The 27,817-nt window shown below is 42.1% G+C and overlaps 4 protein-coding genes across 16 annotated transcripts in view; 3 read left to right on the top strand and 1 right to left on the bottom strand.

The window, feature by feature from the left end:
* The first annotated feature begins 357 nt into the window (after positions 1 to 357).
* Positions 358 to 9,815, top strand: clptm1l (CLPTM1 like). The gene is made up of 16 exons (XM_064979921.1): positions 358 to 952; positions 1,075 to 1,169; positions 1,419 to 1,608; positions 1,904 to 2,061; positions 3,171 to 3,367; positions 3,596 to 3,690; positions 4,290 to 4,374; positions 4,984 to 5,087; positions 5,702 to 5,767; positions 5,876 to 5,926; positions 6,054 to 6,136; positions 8,070 to 8,104; positions 8,263 to 8,318; positions 8,427 to 8,471; positions 8,721 to 8,836; positions 8,992 to 9,815. The coding sequence occupies exons 1-16, from the start codon at positions 788 to 790 to the stop codon at positions 9,080 to 9,082; spliced, it is 1,632 nt and encodes a 543-aa protein (XP_064835993.1). The 5' UTR covers positions 358 to 787; the 3' UTR covers positions 9,083 to 9,815.
* Positions 9,816 to 13,365: 3,550 nt separating this feature from the next.
* On the top strand, positions 13,366 to 14,083 carry LOC135549276 (prostate stem cell antigen-like). The gene is made up of 2 exons (XM_064979294.1): positions 13,366 to 13,501; positions 13,863 to 14,083. The coding sequence occupies exons 1-2, from the start codon at positions 13,366 to 13,368 to the stop codon at positions 14,081 to 14,083; spliced, it is 357 nt and encodes a 118-aa protein (XP_064835366.1).
* A 414-nt stretch (positions 14,084 to 14,497) lies between these two features.
* On the top strand, positions 14,498 to 18,274 carry rplp1 (ribosomal protein lateral stalk subunit P1). The gene is made up of 4 exons (XM_064979920.1): positions 14,498 to 14,713; positions 15,319 to 15,393; positions 15,693 to 15,795; positions 18,152 to 18,274. Exons 1-4 carry the CDS (start codon positions 14,642 to 14,644, stop codon positions 18,235 to 18,237), a joined length of 336 nt encoding a protein of 111 aa, XP_064835992.1. The 5' UTR covers positions 14,498 to 14,641; the 3' UTR covers positions 18,238 to 18,274.
* A 148-nt stretch (positions 18,275 to 18,422) lies between these two features.
* Positions 18,423 to 27,817, bottom strand: part of ptk2aa (protein tyrosine kinase 2aa) — a 159,927-nt gene continuing 150,532 nt past the window's right edge. For 12 of the 13 annotated variants that reach the window (XM_064979913.1, XM_064979914.1, XM_064979912.1 and 9 more), the window contains 6 exons: positions 26,004 to 26,066; positions 25,164 to 25,209; positions 24,823 to 24,926; positions 20,510 to 20,665; positions 20,153 to 20,233; positions 18,423 to 20,010 (listed from right to left, as the gene is read on the bottom strand). In XM_064979913.1, the coding sequence (XP_064835985.1) occupies positions 19,792 to 20,010; positions 20,153 to 20,233; positions 20,510 to 20,665; positions 24,823 to 24,926; positions 25,164 to 25,209; positions 26,004 to 26,066 (669 nt within the window). In that variant the 3' untranslated portion in view covers positions 18,423 to 19,791. The remainder of the gene's footprint in view (positions 20,011 to 20,152; positions 20,234 to 20,509; positions 20,666 to 24,822; positions 24,927 to 25,163; positions 25,210 to 26,003; positions 26,067 to 27,817) is intronic. The other variant, XM_064979907.1, reaches the window with a different exon arrangement.

Raw genomic sequence — 27,817 nt, 5'->3', positions numbered from 1 at the left:
ATTAATTTCAATTGACATATTTCCTCATATGAGCTGTAACTTAGTAAAATTGTTGAAATTGTTGCATTTGCATTTTTGTTCAGTATACATATATTTTATTTATTCAAGTGTAGAGGTTTGTGTTAATTGTTTTCGGCATATTTTAATTTGTTTGTACAATACATAAAAAATACACAAATTATGCTTCTTCTGTTTATTTTGACCTGGCAATAACAGTAAAAAGTTTACTTTAAAATATTAAAATTATAATGAAGAGCGGGCTGCACCGCATGGAGCGTGGGTGACATCTTCTGGCCAAGATATTTTCAGGTGGTATGCAAATTGTCAGATTTGCGCAGCCGCAGTTTGATACTCCCTTCATCGCCTAACCAGGAAATACATCACGGAAGTAGCTAGCTGACACTACGCTTTTAGCTAAAATAGACATGATATTGCGATTTCGAGAGACAAACTGATGAGCAGAATTCGGGGATTTTAAATTTCACCAAATATTTACTCAGATACATTGCATTTGATAGGTTAAAGAGATGAGGAGACGTACACTGTGATAAACGATAGCTAGCCATGGTTAGCCTAGCACCTGCCGACAGCTGTGACCACAATGCCCAGTCCACAAGCTACGTTAACGTTTCAGTATGAGAAATGCATCAACTGACGTTAATCTTCTTTAGCTAAATTCTCTTTCGGCTTCGCGTTAGCTCTCGCTCCTTGGTTCAGAGGAGGATCGCGTCGCTACAGTATCTGCCTTGCACATTTCATATTTGAAGGACTTTACTCAATCGGCAGCATGTTTCAGAAGACCTCTTTCACGACGCTCATAGTCGGGGTGTTCGTTGTGTATGTTTTGCACACTTGCTGGGTGATGTATGGCATCGTTTACACCAAGCCTTGTGAGAACCCCAAATTCGAAAACTGCCTCAAACCTTATTTGGCAGGAAAAACACGACTGCAGGTTTGTATGCATCATTGCAAGCTAGCTCGATGGAATGCAAACTTATTGCAATCCGTTTTTGCAACTGCTAAGTGTGTGAACATTTGCTGTGTTTTTGTTGTTTTTTTCCCTCCCATTCTTAGCTGAGTATCTACACTGCTTTACGACCCAATGCTGATGGTGGACACACCCTCATTCACAAGGAGGAGGACTTTGATGTGGAGTCCAAGTTTGAAAGGTGCAACTTTTCTTATAGTGACAGGATATGTCTGTATATATGGCAGTTGTAGTAAGCAGGATGATCACCTATGGAAACTTTGGTAGACACATTGATCTCTGGGTAGTTGCAGGACGACTTGGACTTCATAATTCAAAACGGCTGCCCAAATTCATAGTAAATTATTAACGTTGAACAAACAGAAAATAGAGACTATTTTAACCTGCAGAGTTGTACCTCTCCCTGCTATATTTATCCCTTTTCCTAAAGGATAGTGAATGTGTCTCTCCCAAAGAAGACCCGCAAGAATGGGACGTTGTATGCCATGGTGTTTGTGCACCAGGCAGGCATGTCTCCATGGCAGGACCCTAGGCAGGTGCACCTGGTGACCCAGCTCACCACCTACATGATACCCAAACCACTGGAGGTCAGCCTGATCTCAGGGGAGGAAGCACCAAAGGTCAGACTACTATTACACCACACAACGGCTGAGTTCCCTAGACAGTGCCTTGCCTTGTAATCAACCATCCTGAAGGGTCCCTTTTGTAGCATTTTTTTTTTCATGTTTGTCTACATAACAGTCTGGTACATTTTAATATCTTTCACATTGGAATGCGTTTCTGTGGGGTACGTCTTTCAAGCTGTCATGCTGAGTTTATTGTTTTTACCATTGCCCTTTTCTGCATTTCTCATTAGTGTTTTGTTTTTCCCTGGTCTTTTTCCCTGATCTGTTGTTGATATTGTGCCCAGTGCAGCCAGAGCAGCTGAAACGGAAGACTACTACTGGAGGTGACTCTGCAGTGGACCGGCCAGTGTCTCACTGGCGCTCCCGTCTCACACTCAATGTGGTGTCAGAAGACTTTGTCTTCGACAGGGATTTCCTGCCCAGTGACGTGCACCGCTACTTGAAAGTGTAAGTACACACTTAGCACAACACTTAGCACTAACTCATGATACAAGCTAGCTAGCCCTTGATCATGACTCTGTTCCATTACATTAGACATAAAAGTCATTGGACAAAGGTGTCTCTAGGGGAGGGGGTTTGTTAAGATCCCTGACGCTCGTTCTGAACATCAACATGCATCACTTGCGGTACAGTTTAGGATGCTTAAAGACCTTAACTTTCATATCGGCGAGAAATCATAATAAAAATAAAAAGGTCAAATTGATACACACGTTGATAGGGTTAGTGATCCCACGTGGACATATCATATCTCCATGATACTTGTTTATGGAAAATAGACGGAAGAATAAAGGCGACCGAACACCTGTGCTAATTAGCTATCTAGCATGCTCCCAACACCTGTGTGTCAGCGTGACTCGGGAAGTGTAGTTCGACAGATAGAGCTGTATGGTTCTGTGCAAAACTGCTACAGTAAGTGTACCTTTTTTATTTGAAGGATTCTTTCTCGCTGATGAAAGATAAGTGCCATATGTTTTGAAAAGCCGTATCGCAAGTGATTATTATTGACGCTTCTAAATTTAAAACACAGCATGGGGATTGTAGTTCATGAGACAGTCGTGGTCGAAGCTAATGGCTGAGAACTGTAGGGAGAAGGCAGAATGCCGCCAAGAGTTTGAGAGAACTCGATACAATCCAGAATTGAAATTCATCATACACTCACAAATAGACACCTGGCACTAATATACAATACACAATACAAAAATGTCAACTTTAAGTTCCAAAGCCTTTATTATAAACTAGGTGGTTCCAGCCCTGAAGGCTGATTGGCTGACAGCCGTGGTATATGAGACTGTATACCACGGGTATGACAAAACATTTATTTTTACTGCTCTATTTATTTAAGTAACCAGTTTATAATAGCAATAAGGCACCTCAGGTGTTTGTGGTATATGGCCAATATACCACAGCTGTTGGCTGTATCCAGGCACTCCGCGGTGCGTCGTGCAGAAGAACAGCCCTGAGACATGGTATATTGGCCATATACCACACCCCCCCCCCCGTGCCTTATTGCTTAATTCATTGATGGATTTTCACTTGATTGTTGTACTGTATTCAAGATTTCAAAATGGAAAAAAGATGGTGTACCTCCCACTGCTGTTTGTGGATGAGCTGAGCAACCGAGTGAAGGACTTGATGGAGATCAACAGCACCAGCATTGAATTGCCTCTCACTATCTCCTATGACACCATCTCCCTCGGGAAACTCCGCTTTTGGATTCACATGCAAGATGCCGTCTACTCCCTGCAACAATTCGGTGAGTAGTATGATGGAAATATAATTCTATGGGGTACATTTTCATGCAAAGTTCAAGAACTACAATAAACCTCATCATAACACCTTTTTTGCACAATTGGTTAGAGCCTGTAAGTAAGAATTTCACTGTAAGGTCTACACCTTACAGTATTCGGTGCACGTGACAAATAAACTTTGATTTGATTTGAATCTCAGTGAGATTGAATTGGTTTGTTTGTTGTCATTTCAGGCTTCACTGAGAAAGATGCGGATGAAATCAAGGGCATATTCGTGGACACCAACCTGTACCTCTTAGCCCTTACCTTCTTCGTAGCTGCCTTTCATGTAAGACCAAAGTCTACCAGTGTCACTTCATGGATGATTCTGACTTACAGGCCTAAATCAGGGGAGGACAACTTTGATGGGGGTGGGGGCCACAAAAAATGTGAGATCATCATGCGGGTTTGCCGGCCCTAGCATTCTGGGGGCCCGAGCATTTTGGGGGCCCTAGCATTTTGGGGGCCCTAAACAAAATATTGTTGCCCCAAGAGAAAAACTTGTGCAACTACATTTCGAAATTGCACCTTGTCTACTGTATTCTAATTCTTAACAGGAAGTTGAGACCATAACTGATTTCCTAAAAACATTAAAAGTTTTTTATTATACAAAAGGGCAGTTGCCCATTCCTGGCCTAAATTTTTTTTATTTTACCTTTATTTTACTAGGCAAGTCAGTTAAGAACAAATTCTTATTTTCAATGACGGCCTAGGAACAGTGGGTCAACTGCCTGTTCAGGGGTAGAACGACAGATTTGTACCTTGTCAGCTCGGGGATTCGAACTTGCAACCTTTCAGTTACTAGTCCAACGCTCTAACCACTAGGCTACCCTGCCACCCCATGATTCCTGTGTCACGTTGAATTTTAAAAGCATATATCCTTTGCAGCTCCTCTTTGATTTCCTGGCCTTCAAAAATGACATCAGCTTCTGGAAGCAGAAGAAAAGCATGGTGGGGATGTCCAGCAAAGCAGGTTGGTGGATTTCTCAGTAGGATGCTGTTCGGCAGGGTCTGGGTCAATTCCAATTTGAAGTTAATCAATTCAGGAAGTGATTCGGATTTAGAAGTAAAACATTGAAGCACTGTTGAAATAAATAGCATCTCCTTTTCAGTTTTTTGATAAATGATTGAAAATAAAATGCTATTATTTTTCAATTATTTATTTGGAATTTCAGTTCACTTCTTGAATTGACTGACTTCAACTCGAATTGAGCCCGACCTTGGCTGTTTTGGATGGATAGTCTTATCTCTCTGTGTGCCCTGGTTTGTCATCCAGAATTTCACTGTTAGATACCTGTAGTTCTATTGGTGGATGTGTCTAAATTCAGATGTTTTGGTTACAATCAGTTATAGGACCAAACACATATCATATGGAATATCAGTACACTGACAGCTACATTTCTGTTTAAAGCTATAATCCAAATGGTCACTAATATGAACTTGTATTTCTCTCTCACAACGTTGTGACTATTCAGTGGAATTGAATATTTCATATTTGCCTTTGTATGTGGGATGATATGTAATTCTATATAACTAATTGTGGACTGTTCTTAGACCTGTTTATGTTGTGGTCCTTTTCCAGTACTGTGGAGGTGTTTCAGCACCATTGTGATTTTCATGTACCTGTTTGATGAGCAGACAAGCCTGCTGGTCCTCATTCCTGCTGGAATTGGCTCCCTGATCGAGGTACGTCTCCACACATGCTGTCAGTGACTGTGTCCCAATTGGCACCCTATTCCCCATGTCGTTCCCCACTGCTTTTAACCAGGGCTATGTCCCAATTAACTCTCCTTCCTCCCAAGGTGTTCACTATTTTACTTATTTGGAAGGAAATGACCAAGTATAAGAAATATGTTGGAAACTCCGCTGGCAGATGCCTCCATCAATCCAATGCTTTTAGATTTGTGGGAAGTAGTGAACGAGTGCACACTTAAGGAGATACTGTATTATTGGATTGCACCTCAGGGCTCTGGTCAAGTTGTCTGCTACATAGGGAATAGGGTGCCATTTTTGACACAGACAGTGTTTCCTTAAAGTTACTGCTGTTCATGTTAGTATAATATCTAACCTATTGGATTTTTCCAGGCGTTGACCTTTCTCAGATTGAGTAGATTAGATTTTTCTGTTTTCTGCACTTAGTGACTATTCAGTGATTATCTATGTTTTCCTGCTTTGTAGGTTTGGTAATTCCCTCATTCTATGTCCTGGTTTCTCTAATCCGCTATGTTTAGATCCTTGTAGATATTTACACTGTGTTCTCCCATGACTAGTAAATCACTGGTTTATCTGTCCCTCTACAGGTGTGGAAGGTGAAGAAAGCCTTTAAGATACAGATTATCTGGAAGGGTGTAAGACCAACGTTCATAGTAAGTCTGGTTTGTTTGTAAAGATAGGTTTTTTGGAGTTGATTTGCTTACGATTTAATTTGTTCTCTGTTAGTTCTACATGCATATCAAGTGTTTGTCTCCCCACAGTTTGGGAAATCTGACGAATCAGAGAGAAGGACTGAAGAGTATGATACTCTGGTGAGATTTGTCCATGTAAAAAAAACACCAAACAGAATATTTGTTCCTTTCTCCTCAATTTGTATACAGTAGTATTGACATGAATTGCATCAATTTGATTTTGTTTACAATGTTCTTCTCTTCCCAGGCAATGAAGTACCTGTCGTATTTACTCTACCCAATGTGTATTGGAGGAGCTGTTTATGCCTTAGTTTTTTTGAGATACAAAAGGTAGGCTATAACTTTATTGTGTGGATATTAACAGTTGGATCTACCACAGCAGGGATCATCAACTAGATTCAGTCGCAGGCCGATTTAAAAAAAAATAATTTTTAAGCCATTTGTATTTTTTGAGTGGCTGGTCAAATTAAACCACCCGCAGGCCAGTTGGGGAACCCTGTATTAGAATGATGGGTAACTGTAGTACTTTTCTGGGGGAGGGGGGAAAAACAACCCCAGGCTACACTAATACAACATCTGATACCTGATAGAAAGTATGTAGACATTTTAATGGACCCCTTGACTTTTTCCACATTTTCTTATGTTACAGCCTTATTCTAAAAATTGATGAAAAAAACCCTAATTTAATCCATCTACACACACTTCTCCATAATGACAAAGCAAAAACAGGTTTGTAGAAATTTTTGGAAATGTATTAAGAATATAAAACTATCACATTTTACATAAGTATTCAGACCCTTTACTCAGTACTTTGTTGAAGCACCTTTGGCAGTGATTACAGCATCGAGTCTTTTTGGGTATGACCCTACAAGCTTGGCACACCTGTATTTGGTGAGTTTCTCCCATTCTTCTCTGCAGAGCCTCTCAAACTCATGTCAGGTTGAATGGGGAGTGTCACTATAAAGCTATTTTCAGGTCTCTCCAGAGATGTTCACATCCGGGCTCTGGCTTGGCCACTCAAGGACCTTCAGAGACTTGTCCCGAAGCCACTCCTGCATTGTCGTGGCTGTGTGCTTGGGATCTTTGTCCTGTTGGAAGGTGAACCTTCACTGAGCGCTCTGGAGCAGATTTTCATCAAGGATCTCCTGACTAGTCTCGCACGTCCTGCCGCTGAAAACCATCACCACAGCATAATGATGCTGCCACCACCATACTTCACCGTAGGGATGCTGCCAGGTTTCCTGCAGACGTGACATTTGGCATTCAGGCCAAATAATTAAATCTTGGTTTCATCAGACCAGAGAGTCTTGTTTCTCATGGTCTGAGAGTCTTTAGGTGCCTTTTGGCAAACTCCAAGCGGGCTGTCATGTGCCTTTTACTGGGGAGTGGTTTCATTCTGGCTTGGTTGGTGGAGTGTTGCAGAGATGGTTGTCCTTCTGGAAGGTTCTCCCATCTCCACAGGGGAACAGTGGAGTGACCATCGGGTTCTTGGTCACCTCCCTGACCAAGGCCCTTCTCCCCTGATTGGTTAGTTTGTCCGGGAGGCCAGCTCTAGGAAGAGTCTTGGTGGTTTCAAACTTTTTCCATTTAAGAATGATGGAGGCCATTGTGTTCTTGGGGAACTTCAATGCTGCAGACTTTTTTTGGTACCATTCCCCAGATCTGTGCGTCGACACAATCCTGTCTCCGAGCTCCACGGACAATTCCTTTGACCTCATGGCTTGGTTTTTGCTCTGACATGCACTGTCAACTGTGGGACCTTATATAGACAGGTGTGTGCCTTTCCAAATCATGTCTAATCAATAGAATTTACCACAGGTAGACTCCAATCAAGTTGTAGAAGCATCTTAAGGATGATAAATGGAAACAGGATGCACCTGAGCTCAATGTTGAGTCTCATAGCAAAGGGTCTGAATACTTATGTAAATAAGGTATTTCTGTTTTTGTCTTTGAATACATTTGCAAAGATTTCTAAAACCCTGTTTTCACTTTGTCGTTGTGGGGTATTTTAGAATAAGGCTGTAACGTAACAAAATGTGGAAAAGGGGAAGGTGTCTGAATACATTCTGAATGCGCTGTATTTTGAAAAAAGTGCCCTTTTTATGGCCTCCAACTGATTTTGACAAACAAATCTGTCCAGAAAAATAATCTGTGCGGGCCTGGGTTGCATTTCCAAATCCTAATGTGAGCCTCTGAAAGTTGGTCTACTACACGGTGTGTGTTTGAATGTGTAATAATGTCTCCTCTGCTTTCTGTTTGACAGTTGGTACTCTTGGATCATCAACAGTTTAGTGAATGGTAAGGTCATTGATCTTATCCTGAGGCCAGCATGATTTGCTTTAATTAACTTTTTCCACTTGGGTTTCCATACATAAAAATGTATACACGCAATATTATTATATTACTTTTGAAAGCTAGATTTACTTTATCGACTTTGATGGTTCCTTTTTTGACAGGAGTGTACGCTTTTGGATTCCTCTTCATGCTACCTCAACTCTTTGTTAACTACAAGGTCAGTTCCATTATACTAAGTACTAGTGCACATGTCTTCTGTTATATTATTCATGAGGCTAATGGCCAGATGCTGGTGTCCATATCGATTATTCTCTTGTTTCAACAGTTTAAGTCTGTGGCACATCTACCCTGGAAAGCATTCATGTATAAAGTGAGTGGATAATATAGTGTATTTATTTGAGCATTTTTCTGGTTTTACACTAAATGTTAGATGTCTCGGAAATAGTTGAATCATTAAAGGACAATTATAGTATGTTTACCGGTATGTGTAGTAATTGTTGCAATGAAGCATACATAAATCTATCAGACAAAGACATCATAATAAGTGGATGACAATGAAACTGAAGGATGTTGATAATGGAAGTTTATATTTATTACATCTCATCTTGACCATCCCCAGGCGTTCAACACCTTCATCGATGACATATTTGCCTTCATCATCACGATGCCCACCTCCCACCGGCTAGCCTGCTTCAGGGATGATGTGGTCTTCCTCGTCTACTTGTACCAGAGATGGTAAGGCACACACACATTGCAGTTTCTCTAAATTGACTGTTGCAGTTTGTCAAATTATTCATTTGTAACACTACCTCCAATGAAGAACAGAATATCCTCAGATTGACTGTCAATTTGTTTACAACAATCTTTTCCCACTCCTTTTCTCTCCTAAGGCTGTATCCTGTTGATAAGACCAGAATGAATGAATATGGACTGTCTTACGACGAGGAAGAGAAACCCAAAGGGAAAGCTCATGAAGACTAAATCTATAGTTGATCACACACACGCTGGTCCTGAGAGCCATGTGTAGAATATGGACCTAGACATCGTTGTGCTGGGATGGGATACAATGCCAATAAAACGCATTGGTGTTATTTGTTACAAGGGGGATTTTCCTAGTAGGGAAGGTTCAGCTATCCTTACTGCCCTCCTAGCCCCACACTTCCAGGTAGTCACATCCTTGCCGGTCACCACCCACCCAACCTTAAACAGGACCTACCCAGACCATTGAATACTTGAGTGGGCTTTCTTAAGCAATGCAATGAATAGAACCACACTGGTTGAATTAGCCACAGCTTCCACCAGTTGGACCAACCCATGATTGATGTGTAACATGATTGGTGAATGTATGTTTGTCTATGGGATAGGACCAACTCAGTCCCCCTCCAGCCTCCACCCCTGCCTGCCTGCACATGTTTGTCCCATCCAACATAAAAACACCTTGAACCCTACCTGGCGTTTCATGTTGTCGTCATCAGGATACACACTGACTGATGTCAACAGTCCGTTTTGTACGCTTGGTCAAAGCGTCCAGAATTCTAAGCTGTTTGATCATTCAGAAGATCTCTGCTTTTATGTTTGTATTTGACCTTGTAAAGTATTAGAACATGAAGACCATGAGATGATGGTGCCAAATATGGGAAACATTGATGTGCTTTTGAATGCGAAAATGTGTGATGTTAAATTTTGTTAATTGTTATTAAAGCATTTGATAATGTTTGATTGTATGGTGGCGTTTTTGTTTTAATTTACAACACATATCACACTAACAAAACAACGAAACACACCACATGTAAACATGACACATTGTTCTCTCTTATTGTCTAAATACTTTTAAGTAAAAAAGATGCATTTCTATACTTTTCTATTCATATCACAATGTCGTCCTAACCCAAAATCTAAATAACAAAGTTCCGCATATAGGAGTAACAAAAAAATAAAATAAATAGGTACTTAATATTATGAATGTTGGAGTCATGATAAATAAATAAAATGAACTGGGCAAGTCAGTAAGAACAAATTCTTATTTTACAGTGACAGCCTACCTTGACCAAGCCTTCCCCTAACCCGGACGACGCTGGGACAACTGTGCGCCGCCCTATGCAACTCCCGATCACGGACGGTTGTGATACAGCCCGGGATTGAACCAGGGTCTGTAGTAACGCCTCTTGCACTGAGATGCAGTGTCTTAGACTGCTGCGGCACTCAGGAGCCTATTAAAATTGCCATTAATTTCTCATTATGTACATGATTTGTGTGAATTACACTATTGATTGGTATGATTGTGTATCAATACACATGAATGGTGTTAATTACATATAAATAACATACACTACTTGTGAAACGTTTTAGAACACCTCATTCAAGTGTTTTTCTTAATTTGTACTATTTTCTACATTGTAGAATAATAGTGAATACATCACAACTATGAAATAACACATATGGAATCATGTAGTAACCAAAAAAGTGTAGGACAAATAATATACTTTATATTTGATATTCTTCAAATAGCCACCATTTGCCTTGAAGACAGCTTTGCACAGTAGATGAACAGCAGACACCTCCACCAGCATCAACCTAGGAGGCTAAAATACCATTTATGCTTGATCTGAAAATGTGGTTGGAGACGCTGTATGGATGGTGTGACGCAATTGCGACGCCTCCGGAGGCATGCAGAGGCCAAATTGAGCTCCGTACTACATCGCCGTGTGCCTCTCAAATGTTTTAACAATGCAGAGGGCTCCTTATAGCTCTGCATTGACATGATCGGTAGACGGTAGGTGAGGGTGGGAGGTCCTGTATAAACACAAACTAATTTCCTTGACATCTTCCTTCACAGTTTTGCTCTGACTTCTGCAGAGGCTGCATAGCAGTAAATGCTGTATGTCCAATGCAGATGTTGGATTCACCATGTAGCACCTTTAGGGTGGAACCAGGTCAGACTGACCGCTGTAATGTCAACGGTTCATCAGTCTCAGGCGAACAGTTAAACTGAGCAACAGGAAGTAAAGGCCAATCTGGCCTGGTTCTCTCTCTGAATTAAGTTTTTGAAATGAATATAAGCAACTGAAATAAATATGTTCATCTCTGCTGGTATTTTTGATTGTTGTTCAATCACTGTCTTTAATTTTGGATCCTGAAGAAATGCAGTAGTATCTTTGCCAAAAGGTAAGACACTGACAGATGGAATGTATACAAATATGTTCTGGCATAGATATAAGATACAATCATTTTAACATAAACACACCCTAGAGCTGGACCAAGATACAATAATTTTATCATAAACACACCCTAGAGCTGGACCCAGATACAATAATTTTATCATAAACACACCCTAGAGCTGGACCCAGATACAATCATTTTATCATAAACACACCCTAGAGCTGGACCCAGATACAATAATTTTATCACAAACACACCCTAGAGCTGGACCCGGAACATATAACTAGTTATATGTTGGCAAACGTTTGACATTATCTCGTTCCACCAGTTTCGAAAGTAAAGTAGTGATGATGATGGCCTTGTAACTAAGAGACAAACACAAACACACAGAGTTTCACCCTACTTACTGGTGTCAGTTGGTATCACATGCCTTTGCAAACTGAAAGGTATGATAGACATGATGAAAGACAGCAGGACAACATTGAACACTGCAAGTTTTAAGTGGCTTCAGACATTCAGTTACAAGAATGAAACAATATTGTAATGAACAGAGGGTAGAAATAGCAATCAATCCCCCCAAAAATAGTAAATCTAGTACTTGAAAACATAAAAGAAATGGGTCATATTTGACTTGAATTAACTAATCACAGACACTTCTGCCATTTAAAAAAACTATACTGAACAGAAAATATAAACGCAACATGCAACAATTTCAATGATTTTACTGAGTTACAGTTCATATAAGGATTTAAATAAATTCATTAGGCCCTTAACTATGGCTTTCACATGACTGGGCAGGGGCGCAGCCATGGGTGGCCTTGGAGAGCATACGCCCACCAACTTGGGAGCCAAGTCCAGCCAATCAGACTAAGTTTTTCCCCACAAAAAGGGCTTTATTGCAGACAGAAATACTCCTCAGTTTCATCAGCTGTCCAGGTGGTTAGTCTCAGGTGAAGAATCCAGACGTGGAGGTCCTGGACTAGTGTGGTTAAACGTGGTCTGCGGTTGTGAGGTCGGTTGGACGTACTGCCAAATTCTATAAAATGACGTTGGAGGCGGTTTATGGAATATAAATTAACATTCTATTCTCTGGCAACAGCTCTGGTGGACATTCCTGCAGTCAGCATGCCAATTGCACGCTCCCTCAAACCTTGAGACGTCTCTGGCATTGTGTTGTCTGATAAAACTGCACATTTTAGAGTCGACTTTCATTGTCATCACCACAAGGTGCACCTGTGTAATTATTATGCTGTTTAATCAGCTTCTGTATATGCCTGTCAGGTGGATGGATTATCTTGGCAAAGGGGAAATGCTCACTAACATTTGAGAGAAATAAGCTTTTTGTGAGTATGGAACATTTATGGGATCTTTTATTTCAGCTCATGAAACATGGCACCAACACTTTAAATGTTGCGTTGTTCAGCGTATTAAGACAAGCGAATTGAGAACCCATTTTTGAACCATGACCTTGTGTGATATAATGATGCTCCTGCTATTGTTTCAGTGACCCCTATAATAAGATACATCTCTAAACCACACCATAATGTCACGTGTTAAGTGCAACTATCTTCAGGTGATATTTTAAGGACAAAGGGAAGGAGTGCCTCTTCATATGGGTAGATCTTTCTTTAGAGAGTGTCCCAGTGTTCCAATGTGTCAGAAGTGCTGCCACCACGGAGATCATCACTGTTCTCCTCCTCCTGAGCTTCTGCAGCCCTTTCTCAGGTAAACTGATGTTCATATCTATGAAATGTTTTATTTCCAATCCATGGTGATGCTGATTTCTGCCATATGGAGTAGTCTACTATTCTGATGTTACTTAGTTCTATAAGTTGTAGGTCATTTCATATGAATTCATATCTTATAATGTGACTACTACAACAAATACACTTATTTAGGTCTTAGATGGAGAGTCAATTCCATTTTCTAGCTTTTTCAAATCATGTTTTACATTTCATTCTGATATTTCTCATACTGAAACCAAGTTGACAGACCAACTGCACAGCATTCCATTGGACTGTAATGTTTATGTTATAGCTGAAACAAAAACTACCTGGAATACTTTCCATTCATGTTTTTGTCATTTGGAAATTTGGAGAAAGATTATGTTGTTCATATTTAAAATAGATGCTCTGAAGTGCAATGTGTGCAGCTCCACCACAATCAATGGCGCATGCAACCAGTCATCCCAAACCTGCCAGGCACCCCTTGATACCTGCATGACCACTGTGGACACATTTTGTGAGAGTACTTGGAAACCTAAGTGACACCAATCACAGTAGCCTAATAGGAGTAGAAATGCATTGATCCCATGGAGAGGGGAATTGATAGGTGAATTAATACATGAAAAAGTGAAGCTTATTTATTTGTATGGTAGTCTATTCCAGACAAAATAACCATACCTGGTGAACAGATTTGAGAATTTAGAAGTGTGTGTATATACTACAAACCCCCGAGGTACCTTATTGCTATTATGAACTGGTTACCAACGTAATTAGTGCAGTAAAAATACATGTGGTATACGTCAGCCAATCAGCATTCAGGGCTCGAATGACCCAGTTTAAAATAGTAAAGATGCATTATTTCCCTTTTCCATCCACAGGCAAAATAAAGGCCATAGGGAAGTATTGCACCAGTGCAAGGACCTGCAAAGGAGCAGCGTCAGGGGCCTCAGTGGATGCGAATGGCAATGGGAACCAAGTCACCTGTTGCTCCAGTAACCTTTGTAACATCAACGGAGCGACTGGTGTTGGGCTAAGCACACTACTGACTCTGGCTGTGTGTTTTAGCCATGCTGTGCTCAGCATTCTCTGGCTGCTCTGAGAATGAATGGATGACCTCATAGCATGGGGGAATTCAGGCATAGCCTGCCTCCAGCACAATAGGCAACAATTTCACTTAATATTTACAGTATATTTTATTTACCAAACTAATACAGCGCTCATATATATTGTTTGTATTTATATTGAATTAAAGTGACAATGTGGTGCGGTAATAAAAGGTATGTATTTTATTTTTATGGCTTTGGCTGTGATGTTTTGTATTGTGTTAAATAACTGTGGTAAATAGTTTGGCCCTATGTGAAGAAAATAAACAAAGATGGATCTTTGGTAAAAAAAATAATAATAAAAAGTTAACTGGTTTTATGTTTGCTCTACAACTGGTTGTGCATTTGCATTGACTCCTCCCATAGAAGTGACGTTTATCAACATATAAACATATGTCCCGCCCTTTTTCATTCCCTTTCCGCTAAAGTCTAAGTAGTAAGTCAACGTGCCTAAGGTGCTTGGTTCTTCTTTTGAAGCTAAGGCCCTGAATCCGGCGACTAGCACAACCAAAATTAGGCATCCGACGCCCGAACTATAAAATATACATAGAAAGATGGCATCTGTATCTGAACTTGCTTGTATTTACTCTGCCCTCATCCTCCACGATGATGAAGTCACGGTCACAGTAAGTCCTGCTTTCATTACCAAAATGGCGCCTTAGATGGCCTCTGTATCTAACCAGGCAGATTTGGAAGACTGGTTCTTGTCCTTAGTGCCGAGGTAGTGTCTATGTGAATACGAAGTGAGAGTACGCTAGTTATATCATTGCCGGTAACTGTCCAAAATGATCGCTTACTTGCCGGCAATGTCAGTAGTTGGCTAACATGCTATTAGCTAACGTTAGTTAGCCAGTGCCGCAGCCACCATGAGTCTTCTATTCTAGCCAACAATGTGCTGTTGCTTGAGGCATTGCTACTCTAGCCTGCAAATTAGCTAACCCCGGTGCCTTAGTAAGATCTGTTTATGGCAAATTGCTAGCTAACCAACGTTGACTATTCGGCACATTTATTTGCCCATATCTTCTTGGCGCTAACTTGAGCATGTTAGCGCTGGTAAACGGTCTCGTGAATGCGATGAAGGCAGCCACCGATTCTGTGGTTTCTTCCCAGTCGCCAGCTTACTCGTTTACTAACCTGACAGGCTAAACAACACCAGTCTGATGGTAGTTTTGGCTTCATGGTTGTATGGGGTCTGTGATGTCTAATCTAATATTTCTCCATGTGTTTGCAGGAAGACAAACTGATGGCTCTCATCAAGGCTGCCAATGTGACGATTGAGCCTTTCTGGCCCAGTCTGTTCTCCAAGGTGAGTGAAGCCCTTTTCTCCATCACCTTACACATATACAACAGGGTTATGCATTTGTTATTGGGGAATCCTCTGTGGAGCTTCCAAGTTATTCCTTCAGTGTCATCCACACATTCCTTCATGTCTATGGTGTAAGACCTTCCGTCTCTACTGTGGTGTGTGTGTGAGAGCTGCTTAAAAAAAAAATCAGTGATGATGCCTCTTAGTTGCTTTCTGTAAATGATTATACTCAGATATGTGGTAGTCATTTATGTGTAAAGGCTACACTGACCCTATCCTGCTTCCTGTATTTGTTACAGGCCCTGGCCAGCGTAGACATTGGCAGCCTGATCTGCAACGTGGGTGCAGGTGGTGGAGCTGCACCTGCCGCTGGAGGCGCTGCACCTGCTGCAGACGCACCAGGTAACGAAGGTCTTGTTTGGACAGGAATGGTATTATTAGAGCAGTTGTTTGCGTAATTATTTCGTGATAGAAACCTGGAGGTTTTTATTCAAGGCATGAATATATTCATGTCTAGACTAGAGGTCGACCGATTAATTAGGGCCGTTTTCTAGTTTTCATAACAATCGGTAATCTGCATTTTTGGATGCCAATTATGGCCGATTACGTTGCACTCCACGAGGAGAATGCGTGGCAGGCTGACAAGGTAAGTTGCTGGCAAACATTAAACTTGTAAAAAAAAACAATCAATCTTAACATAATCACTAGTTAACTACATATGGTTGAGTTTATCTAGCTTGTCTTGCGTTGCATATAATCAATGCGGTGCCTGTTTATCATCGAATCACATCCTACGTCGCCAAGCGGGTGATGATTTAACAAGCGCATTTGCAAAAACAGCACTGTCGTTGCGCCAATGTGTACCTAACCATAAATATCAATACACAAGTATATATATATTTTTTAAATCTGCATATTTACTTAATATTGCCTGCTAACGTGAATTTCTTTTAACTAGGGAAATTGTCACCTCTTGCGTTCAGTGTAAGCGGAGTCAGGGTATATGCAACAGTTTGGTGCTGCCTGGCTCATTGTGAACTGTGAAGACCATTTCTTCCTAACAAAGACCATAATTAATTTTCCAGAATTTTACATAGTTATAACATTGAAGGTTGTGCAATGTAACAGCAATATTTAGACTTAAAGATGCCACCTGTTGGATAAAATACAGAACGGTTTCGTATTTCACTGAAAGAATAAACGTTTTGTTTCCAAAATGATAGTTTCCGGATTTGACCGTATTAATGACCTAAGGCTCGTATTTCTGATGTTATAATTAAGTCTATGATTTGATAGAGCAGTCTGACTGAGCGGTGGTAGGCAGCAGCAAGCTCATAAGCATTCAGTCAAACATCGCTTTCCTGCATTTGCCAGCAGCTCTTCGCTGTGCTTCAAGCATTGCGCTGTTTGACTTCAATCCTATCGACTCCCGAGATTAAGCTGGCAATACTATAGTGCCTATAAGAACATCCAATAGTCAAAGGTATATGAAATAAACGGTATAGAGAGAAATAGTCCTATAATTCCTATAACTACAACCTAAAACTTCTTAACTGGGAATATTGAAGACTCGTGTTTAAAGCAACCACCAGCTTTCATATGTTTTCAGCAAGGAACTTAAATGTTAGCTTTTTTACATGGCACATATTGCACTTTTTCTTCTCCAACACTGCATTATTTAAACCTAATTGAACATGTTTCATTTCTAAGTGTTCATTCAGTGTTGTAATTGTCATTATTATATATTGTCTAGACTAGAGGTTGATCGATTTATGATTTTAACGCTGATTATTGGAGGTCCATAATCAGTCAACCTCTAGTCTAGACAACTATAAGCTACATTGATAACTCGTGCTTGGCTGCCAAATGTGTAGATGTCCCCATATTTAAATTGAGTGCGATCATAATCTTTATTTTAGTGATCCACTTTCAATGTCCCTCATGAAAATTCCCCCAATCCTGCTGTGAGCTGCTGAACAGCGCACTGCACTAGATGCATTATGGATGAGAAAGTGAACTTGCCATTTCCAAAAAGTTCAGCGCCGGTAGAGAATTGGGGATGCACTTTTAGAGCCCAAGTCTCATTAAATAGGCCTAGACACGTTACTTTTTTGAATATATAATTAAACTGATGAATTTGGTGATTAACTTCAATTAATTAACAATGTATACATATAGGCCATTCGTATGAAATATATGCAGCATTTATTTTGCGCAAACTGCATGCAGCACCTGTCAAACAGATTTTACACTCCTACCATGTAAAAATTGACATGGCAGATTCGGACTGGACTAAAATTAGATGTGATGTGTATTGTGCACATAATCCGTTTTCCTCATACAGCACCAACGCTGCCAGTCGTAGCATGTTCTCAAATGCCCAATAAAAATACACGTGTTCCAACAGTGGGCATGTCCCAAAACTCTGCTCATCACTACTCAAATATTAGCACTTGAATTGTCACTGTGTGAACCCTGAGCATGGTCTCTTGAGCCAGCGCTTACTACTATCGGTTCTTTATTCTGTTACGCCCACGACGAACGTCTCTGGTTCTTGCAAGCACTGGCTAGGCCGGTGAAAGTAGCCTGATTTCCACTACAGCAGTGGCTTTCCCTTTATTTACCCAGTTTGTCACCAATGGGTTTATTTCACCTAAATCAGACATTGTGGTAATTTGTCAATTTATTTCCTGTTTTAACTTGGAGGATCTTTCATGGTACGTGTACTGATGCCATACCTTGTTTTCCTGCATTACAGCCAAGGAGGAGGAGAAGAAAGAGGAGAAGAAGGAAGAGTCAGAGGAGGGTTCCGATGACGACATGGGCTTCGGTCTTTTCGACTAAACCAGTTTTTGTAACAAATAAAATCAAAGAAACTGAACTGGCAATATGTGGTTTCCTTTGAGCATCTTGGGTACAAGAAGTGTGCATTATGGGATCACCTGTAAACAATATAACCTAATGGGAGCAATAGTTTACCCTTTGAAATCAACACCCATTATATTTCACAGCACACAAGGAAAACATACTTCTGAAGACAAAACGATACATTTTATTAGTTTAAGGAACTGTACAGGTTATTCTTCCTGAGAATAAGTTATACCCAAAACAAGCAGTTTGAGATTGTACACATGATAGGGACATTAAGGTCTAACAGTCTGGAGAGGCAGAATCTGTAAACCAGGGTCATTCATTAGGCACCAAACAAAAAATTGAACAAGTAGGGACAACCTGAAGTTGTCCATTAAGTGACGCTTATTTTCCATTGCAAAATGTTTTGCTACAGTGTGCCCTAATGAAAATGACCCAGGCAATGGGGTTGAAACCAAAGAAGCAGAAAGGTTTAACTTAGGGCTCTATTCAATCCGTATCGTGGAAGTTCAGCATTACTGGGGCGGCGAGTAGCAAGTCGCTCTGGATAAGAGCGTCAGCTAAATCTGAAAATACATTTCTATTGTGCAATCTAACGCTTTATTGATCCAGATTGAATAGAGCACCTGGTTTAAATATACAAAAAGTTTGATAAGGGAATGGCTAGCAATGGGACAGGTTCTTTTAACTGTATAACTGCCAAACTATTGGATGATTCAAATCATTTGGCACGTGATAGTTCATCTTCACTGTGGAACTTAAATGCGCCTCCCATTAACATTTAAATCCCAGAAATGCTGAAAAATATATTTATTTGTATATTTACTATTAGTTAACTTAAAAAGTGGCATGTGACATGTTTGGTAAAACAAAATGTATTTTTTGTATATTTTATTCACTGTGTCGAGAGGTGCCTGAGTCTAAGAGAATGAAAAAATGAGCTTCCAAAATATATCATTCTAGTGGAGAGTGTTGGGATGAGCATTATATGCTGTGATACTGTAGGATAGGGAAGGTAAGTGTTTTAACATTGATCTCTCAGAAACACAATGTTAATCATTACCATTTATAGCTTGTAGTTCTTCAATGGATCAGATGTTCCAGTTAGAATATAATCTATTTCCTCATCTGTGATAATTAGAATTATTAGCCACCTGGAAGAAGACATCTGACGTGAGCTGAACTTCACCTCTGGATAAAAAAACAACAATCTGCACAAACGAGACGCAGCCAGATCTAATAAAACAAGAGTTTGTATGTAACTGATCTCCAACCATCCAGGGATCCTGGAGTGCAGCGACAGACAAAACACAAGTCTATAAAAAGTTTTTAGGAAGGGTACGATCAGGTCGAGTGTCCACTTCGGTCTCTGTCCTGTAGTATCAGGAGCTCTGATCGAGGTGTGAGCTGAGCAGTCTTGACTTGTGACATTGTGCAGTCTATGATTGCTATGGGAGCTGAAACCAACCAGCTCTATTTCCACAGCAGACTCTCTTCCATGCCCAGGGAGCTAGGAGCCGGAGGGGGCTAGTGTGACCCCCGGGACTGGGCATGGATCATCTTGAGCCGGGCCTGGTCGATGACGTCCAACAGGTTCTTGGCATCCACAGCCAAGGCATGTGCAGCAGTCAGCATTTGTTTCTTGTAGTCCTGCTGCAGGCTGGTGAGGACATACTGCTGGGCCAGCTTCATCTTGTTGATCAGCTCGGCCAGGTCAGAGTTCAAAAGCTTCTGGGCCATCTCAATCTGCAGAGGAAGAGACAGACAGGAGTTAAAGAATAGACAACTGTCTTTTACATAACTTATTTTGTCCTCAGACACAATAGGACAACAGTCTTGAGTATTAACAGTCAGGCAATATGTTTATTTGTAATGAGTTGTTAATCACCTCTCTGTGTGTGCTTGCTGGTAACACTGGTATGGTCTCGTCCACTGTGGCCAATAGGGTTCTCAAAGCTAGTCCCACCTCCTGTGGAAAAAAAGAACCAGGATATCATTAATATAAATCAAAGCTGCAACGGCTGAGAAATAATACCATTCCCTCTTGAGGAATGATCACCAACATATGACAATGATTCAACAATAAACTTATCATTCATGTCCTCTCGAGCTCAGTTTGAAGAGCATGGTGCTTACAACAGCAGGATAGTAGGTTTGATTCCCAGGACCACCAAAATGTAACAAATGTACTAAGTCACTTTGGATGATCGTGTCTGCTAAATGGCTTATATTATTATAGCCTTACCTTGACCATTGGAACGTACTCCTCTGGAGGGGCTGGCTGGATTTTACTGGACATCTCTATAACAGCCTTGACCAGGCCTGTCACGTTCTCATACACCTTGTCGTTGGAGCGGTCCAAGTTGGCCGTGGGGGGAGGGCTGATCTCCTGAGGCTGGATCTACACACCACAGAGAAGGGAAGTGAATCTTTCTCCTTCAAATAATTTGAGTGATTCTACAGTGAATCTATTATGATAAAATGTGTGATTATGCTGATCTAATGGGACCCAATTGAGTGTCAGTGTTCGAGAGAAAATAAGATAGGTGATTTTGTCTGACTTGATTTTTGATGAGTGCATGAACAGAAGTGTTCCAGCTGCCCTACCCACTGGAACCACAAGGTGGTGTAGAGGTAAAACGGTTTTGTTTCTGTAACCACGAGCAGCCAGCAATTTATAGATCAATCAAGTAGTTTACAAAGTGAACACTAGATGACAGTATTTTCCAGAATTACTGTAACTCGATTCACAATATGAGAGCATACAATCTCTGAACATGGTTGTGAATGACGTATGATGAATTGGACAACCCAAAACAGAGATCTAGACAAACACACACTCACACACGCCACGGTCCAGAGAAGAGGCAGATGGTGGTGTACTATTATCTAATAAACTACAGTTAGTAATGGTAACTATGACTACACAGCCCAACATGCATCACACCATACCACAGGGAAGAGAGTCATCAATGGAGGCCTAAATATATTTATTATTTCTCCCGCTAATTCATTTGACATTGCTTTGTTTATGGCTTTCTTTGCCAAGCCTCACTGGTTTTAGAACATGGGCCTGGATGAAGTGGCCTCATCCGGAGTAGTCGCCTCTAGACACTGATCTAAGACCAGTTTGTGTTGCCCCCTCTAATGGTTACGGTTAGGATTCAGGGAGAGTAAAGTGATCTTAAGGCCAATGCCACTATGATGAGAAGGTTTGATGACTCCTGTACAGTGGTAGAGAATGTGTTATCAGAGCGCTCCCTAGTGGTCAGACAGTGACTGACAAACACAGAGCTCTTACCCTCCAGGGCTAAAGGGCAACAACAGTAGGTTGGTGCAGAGGTAAAACAAGGGAGAGAGAGGGGAGAGGGGGATGCAGGGAAAACAGAAGAGAGAAAGGATTAACACTGCAGAACAGAAGGCAAGAGGCAACGCATGCAATGCATCAACACAATACAAGCAGATAGGGTCGTGTTCATTAGGGCACACCGTTTTAAAACACTTTGCAATGGAAAATGAAAATGGGTTGAGATAGTATCTCCTGTTTCAGTCTGTTTCAAGTGATAAAGGTCTGAGTGCTAGTTGGATGTAGCAGTGAGAAAAAGATCAAAAGGTCTGCACTCTATCGTATTCAGAGTTGCTGTATTGTATTGTTCGTTAGCTTTCGCTGAGCCAACTGAGCAGGGAGTCTAAAACCTTTGATCAAGCATTTGATCCAGGATCATGATCAAAAGATGGAGGGAGCTTTGGATTTCACTGGGTTCTGTCTTGTTAGGAAGCACTGTGTTTTCCTTGGGCTTCTCTATACTCCACTGTACTACAAGCCTCTGTTTTTTTTGTTTTTTTCTTCTCTTCAATTTATTTTAATTTGACCCCTTTTTTCTCCCCCAGTTCGTGGTATCCCATTGTTTTTTTTAGTATCTTGTCTCATCGCTACAACTCCCGTACGTGCTCGGGAGAGACGAAGGTCGAAAGTCATGCGTCCTCCGATACACAACCCAACCAAGCCGCACTGCTTCTTAACACAGCGCGCATCCAACCCGGAAGCCAGCCATACCAATGTGTGGAAACACCGTGCACCTGGCAACCTTGGTTAGCGCGTACTGCGCCCGGCCCGCCACAGGAGTCGCTGGTGCGTGATGAGAAAGGATATCCCTACCGGCCAAACCCTCCCTAACCTGGACGACACTAGGCCAATTGTGCGTCGCCCCACGGACCTCCCGGTTGGGGCCGGTTACAGAGCCTGGGCCGAACCCAGAGTCTCTGGTGGCTCTGCAGTACAGCACCCTTAACCACTGCGCCACCCGGGAGGCCCCACAAGCCTCTGTTTTAATTGGGGTTTATTGTCAGAGCTAGAAGAAGAGCAGCCTCGCTAAGGGTCTCCTTTCAAACTGCCTGCTTGGAAAGTTACGAGAGAGAAAAAGCACTCTCTCCATTCCAACAGTCTTCATTTCACTGGCTTCTCTCGAAATGGACGGTTGTTGCATAACTAGGATCCAAAATAAAAGCCCAGAAAGTGTGGTTTTACGTGGGCCTTTTCTGGGCCGGCTTGGCAGTGTCTGTCTGGGTGGGGCTGTGTGGCAGAAAGGTCGCGACCCTGGCGGGGTAGGGGTGGATGGTAGGGTCAGGGTGGGAGGATCTTTATCTAACCACCAACCCCCCCCCCCCCCATGATAATGATAGCTTGCCAGGAAAAAAACAGCCTTTTATGTTTTGGGACAGTCATTGTATATTTTAGATTCCCATGGACAAGCATGGTGCTGGGTATGTACAGTGCATTTGGAAAGTATTCAGACCCCTTGACTTAATAAGGCTGTAACATAACAAAATATGGGAAAAGTCAAGGGGTCTGAATACTTTCCAAATGCACTGTACACGTAAGTGTATGTGTGTGTTCCAAGTGCAGATAAGTGTATGTGTGTGAGTCTTGTGTAAGTGTGTGTATCCACTGGTGCCTTTCGTGTGTATTTCTATATCTGTCCATGTGTCTAAGTACCATCTCTGTCAGAGAGATGGGCTTTGGGTTGTGCTAGCCTTGCTCTGTGCTGTCTGAGACTTGGGAGGGGGAGAGACGGAGAGAGAGGGCTTCAGATCTGCGCTGATCTAGGAGCCCCGTTCTGTTCTGCCGACTAGGAGCAACTTGACCCGCCTGGGCTCCTGGTGAACCAGGGGAAATACTGACATGTTTTCAGAGCTTTTCCATTCAGATCCCATTCTACTCTGAATCTGGCTAAAGGTTCAAGTTCTCACAGCTCTTGAATAAACTGAGAGGACGTATTTTATGTAAGAACTTATAAAAGGAAGTGGTGATGGCCAGGTGAGAAAGAGAAAGCATGCTTGAAACAGCTGCAGCAACTCATAGCAGTCAAAAGCACATGCATTGTCTCAATATTGAAGTAATGGTCTCTTTCTCATACAACATCATGGCGGTGGTTCAGACTCAGACTTTTCCCTGACCATGTGACCTAACCAGGAGAAACTCTAGGCCCTGCAACTCCTAGGTATGAGTCATGTCCCAGATCTATTGTGCCATCTTGCCAATTCCTAGACAGCCTCCTATGGGAGTTGGCAAGATGGCACAAACAAATCTAGCACCAGGCTAAACCAAGCTATGTTTTGTGTAACAGTGACCCTGGAATAAGACATTAAGACAGTGTTGTCTTGTTGCTGTAACGGTGACCCTGGAATAAGACATTAAGACAGTGTTGTCTTGTTGCTGTAACGGTGACCCTGGAATAATACATTAAGACAGTGTTGTCTTGTTGCTGTAACGGTGACCCTGGAGTAAGACATTAAGACAGTGTTGTCTTGTTGCTGTAACGGTGACCCTGGAGTAAGACATTAAGACAGTGTTGTCTTGTTGCTGTAACGGTGACCCTGGAGTAAGACATTAAGACAGTGTTGTCTTGTTGCTATAACGGTGACCCTGGAGTAAGACATTAAGACAGTGTTGTCTTGTTGCTGTAACGGTGACCCTGGAGTAAGACATTAAGACAGTGTTGTCTTGTTGCTATAACGGTGACCCTGGAATAAGACATTAAGACAGTGTTGTCTTGTTGCTGTAACGGTGACCCTGGAATAATACATTAAGACAGTGTTGTCTTGTTGCTGTAACGGTGACCCTGGAATAAGACATTAAGACAGTGTTGTCTTGGTGATGTGTTGCTATGATGGTGACCCAGGAATAAGACATTAAGACAGTGTTGTCTTGGTGATGTGTTGCTATGATGATCACCCTGGAGTAAGACATTAAGACAGTGTTGTCTTGGTGATGTGTTGCTATGATGGTGACCCTGGAATAAGACATTAAGACAGTGTTGTCTTGTTGCTGTAAGTGTCACCCTGGAATAAGACATTAAGACAGTGTTGTCTTGGTGATGTGTTGATATGATGGTGCCCCTGGAATAAGACATTAAGACAGTGTTGTCTTGGTGATGTGTTGCTATGATGGTGACCCTGGAATAAGACATTAAGACAGTGTTGTCTTGGTGCTGTAACGGTGACCCTGGAATAATACATTAAGACAGTGTTGTCTTGGTGGTGTGAGTGCTGCTGTACCTTGACCCCCTCGTTGTAGCTGTCTACAGGGTTGAGGCTGGCCAGACTGCCCAGGTGGCTGGGGGCTCCAGGACGAGGAGGCTTCTTAGGAGGGGCCACATGCTCTGAGAGGAAAGAGAGAGGGAAGATAGTTAATGTTTTTGTATGTATGTGAGTGAGTGAGTATATGTGTGAGAGGGAGAGTATATGTGAGAGGGAGAGTGAGAGAGTATATGTGTGAGAGAGTATATGTGAGAGAGAGTGAGAGAGTATATGTGTGAGAGGGAGAGTATATGTGTGAGAGAGAAAGAGTGTGAGACAGAGGAGTGTGGAGTGACAGATTGTGCTGATGATCGTCCTACCTGGTTTCCCCAGTCCCACAGGTTGGTATATGTGTTGGTTTCCCGTCTGAGGGGAAATAGAAACACAAACAAGCGATTAGAAAGGCACATTGGCACTTTTCTGGCTGGCTGAATGTGCTTTTCCAACAGCACTCAGGATTCGGGCTTCCCATGGCCCAGTCTGTGTGTTATTGTGGGTACTCTGTGGGTAGCAGCATTACATATCTCAGACCTTCCGAGGCACACAGCCAAGTACAGCCATGTTTCACCCAGCTACATTTCTCTAGCTCCTCCCCGAAACCGTCTTCTTCTCTCGCTCTATTTGAAAAAACTCTGGTCTATTTGAAAAAACTCTGGTGTTTTCTTCTCCTCCTCGCATTCCAATGCTTCCTCTTCTTAGAGAAGTCTCTCAGACAGCCCAGTAGACTTCTGTAATTACTGTGGAAATGGGTCTGGTTGGTTTGTGGGGGCTCTACAGCTGACGCATGTTTTTAAACATTATCCAGCAGCAGAGGGAGAGTGTGGATGGCATGAGAAACGCCTGGCTGTAGCCACAGTTTAGTTCCCAACCTCCCTAGTCCCAATACACTTCAGCCTAGGGGGACTGGGATGGTTCAGATAAAGCACTGTGTCCCACAAGCCACGACATACAGTGCACTACTAAGGTCTACGCTATAAAACTCAGATAAAATCTATTTCCTATTATAATTCAAATGGAGAAATGTAATAAATACATTGGTTTATTGAAAAACAATATTTCCTGTGTGTTTGTGAGTGCGACAGTGTGTGTGACAGGGTGCGTCCTGGTCCATCCCTCTAGGGGTATGAACTCAAGCAAGAGGTGGGCCAAGGGAAACTCACCGGCCCCTGGAGACTGCAGTCCTCCCGGTCAATGCTGCCCCGCGAGTTCCTGGATTCTGGCTTCTGACGAGAACACAGAACAGAGGGTCAGAGAACTAGCTAGCTACAGCTGACCACCTTTTAGAACCACAACCTCAAAGATTTAAACAACTAGATTTATCAGTGAAACCATCGTTACAGTAGTCTTGAAATAGAATACTAGAGTTTCTGTTTCTTACAAAATAACAAGATGCAATTACTGCTGAATTCTCTTTCATGTTTTGTTCCATGAGAGAATAGAACTCACAATTCCGTAAAAGAACTGATCTGCTGTTATCTTGCTGTGCTTACACTCATTCTTCTTTGACTACCTCAAAGATCGGTGCCTGCTACCAACGAACAAAACCAAATCAACCAATCATCCATCCAGTTACAAGCTAAACAAGATGTTTGCCACCCTGACAGACCACACAGATACCCAGAAACACAAACACTGTAGTCCAGTGACAAAACTATTTGCATAGAAGAAATCCTCAGCGTTTCAGCAGCATCTTGTCTAAACAACCTTCTAGGTAGCCAAGTACCAGTAGTAAAAAATATCCACACAGAAAGCCACCAAGATGACCACCACCCCTTCCCAGCCATGATCTGTACCGGTTTTCCAAAGCAGTACTTGAAAAGGTGCATCCTCTGAGCGCGGTGCCTGTGGAAGTGTGGCTGTGCGGAGAGCGGTGGTCCCATCGGCAGAGTGAGACAAGAAACAACCAGAGTTTTCTGTTGTTGCTGCTGGGGGAGGAAGGCTTAAACGTGCCTGACAGATTCATGCAGAGACTGATCCCACAGCAGACTCTTCTTGCTCTGTGGCTCACACTGACTCCTCTCTCTCTCTCCCTCCCCCTCTCTCCCTCTCTCTCTCTCTCCCTCTCTCTCTCCCTCCCTCCATCTCTGTCTCTCTCCCTCCCTCCATCTCTGTCTCTCTCCCTCCCTCTCTCTCTCCTCCCTCCTCTCTCTCTCCCCTTCCTCCCCCCCTCTCTTTCCCCTTCCTCCCTCTCTTTCTCCCCTTCCTCCCTCTCTCTCTCTTCCCCCTCTTCATACATACAGATAGACAGTGAAGCCTTTTAACTTTCACTAAGGAAATACTAAGGAAGACTCTCAGTGCCGTTCGTTTGCCAGATCTGCCAAAAGGATCTTTATGGCTGAGAAACAGCATGAAACCACCACTGTCTGAGCTTTCCACCCATCTTCCACAATATCTGGCTGGCCAGGGCTGTGGAGAAACAGATGCAGACTGCCAGATTTTCCACAGGAAAGCCTTCTGAGAGGGATCATCAAAGGGTGTGGAGGGACTGTCTCTCATCACTGTGGCTGGCTGCTCAAATACCATTACCGTTACCCTTTAAAACTATTTCAAGTCCTCTGCAATTGTCTTGTTAGATGTGACAACAACACAAACATTTCCAAGGGCCACAAATTTGATCCATTATCAACATATGTTTTCTACGACTGGCTTTCTAAAAATGTATTTCTCAAACAATGTAGACATGGATCATATGATTGAAGAGTAAAAATATATTACATATGAAGTAAGCAGCAGGTAGGGCAGCGATGCTGTCATCTTTAACCAGCACATAGTTCCTCTAGTCAGTCTAGCTCTACACACACACAGAGACAGAGAGACAGAGAGAGACAGAGAGAGACAGAGAGAGACAGAGAGAGAGAGAGAGACAGAGAGAGAGAGAGAGAGAAAGAGAGAGGGAAAGAGAGAGGAAGAGAGAGGAAGAGAGAGGAAGAGAGAGACAGAGAGAGACAGAGAGAGACAGAGAGAGAGGGAGAGA

This window comes from Oncorhynchus masou, chromosome 12, assembly GCF_036934945.1.
Source record: "Oncorhynchus masou masou isolate Uvic2021 chromosome 12, UVic_Omas_1.1, whole genome shotgun sequence".
NCBI lineage: Eukaryota > Metazoa > Chordata > Actinopteri > Salmoniformes > Salmonidae > Oncorhynchus > Oncorhynchus masou.
This window is presented reverse-complemented; position numbering and strand designations above follow the sequence as displayed.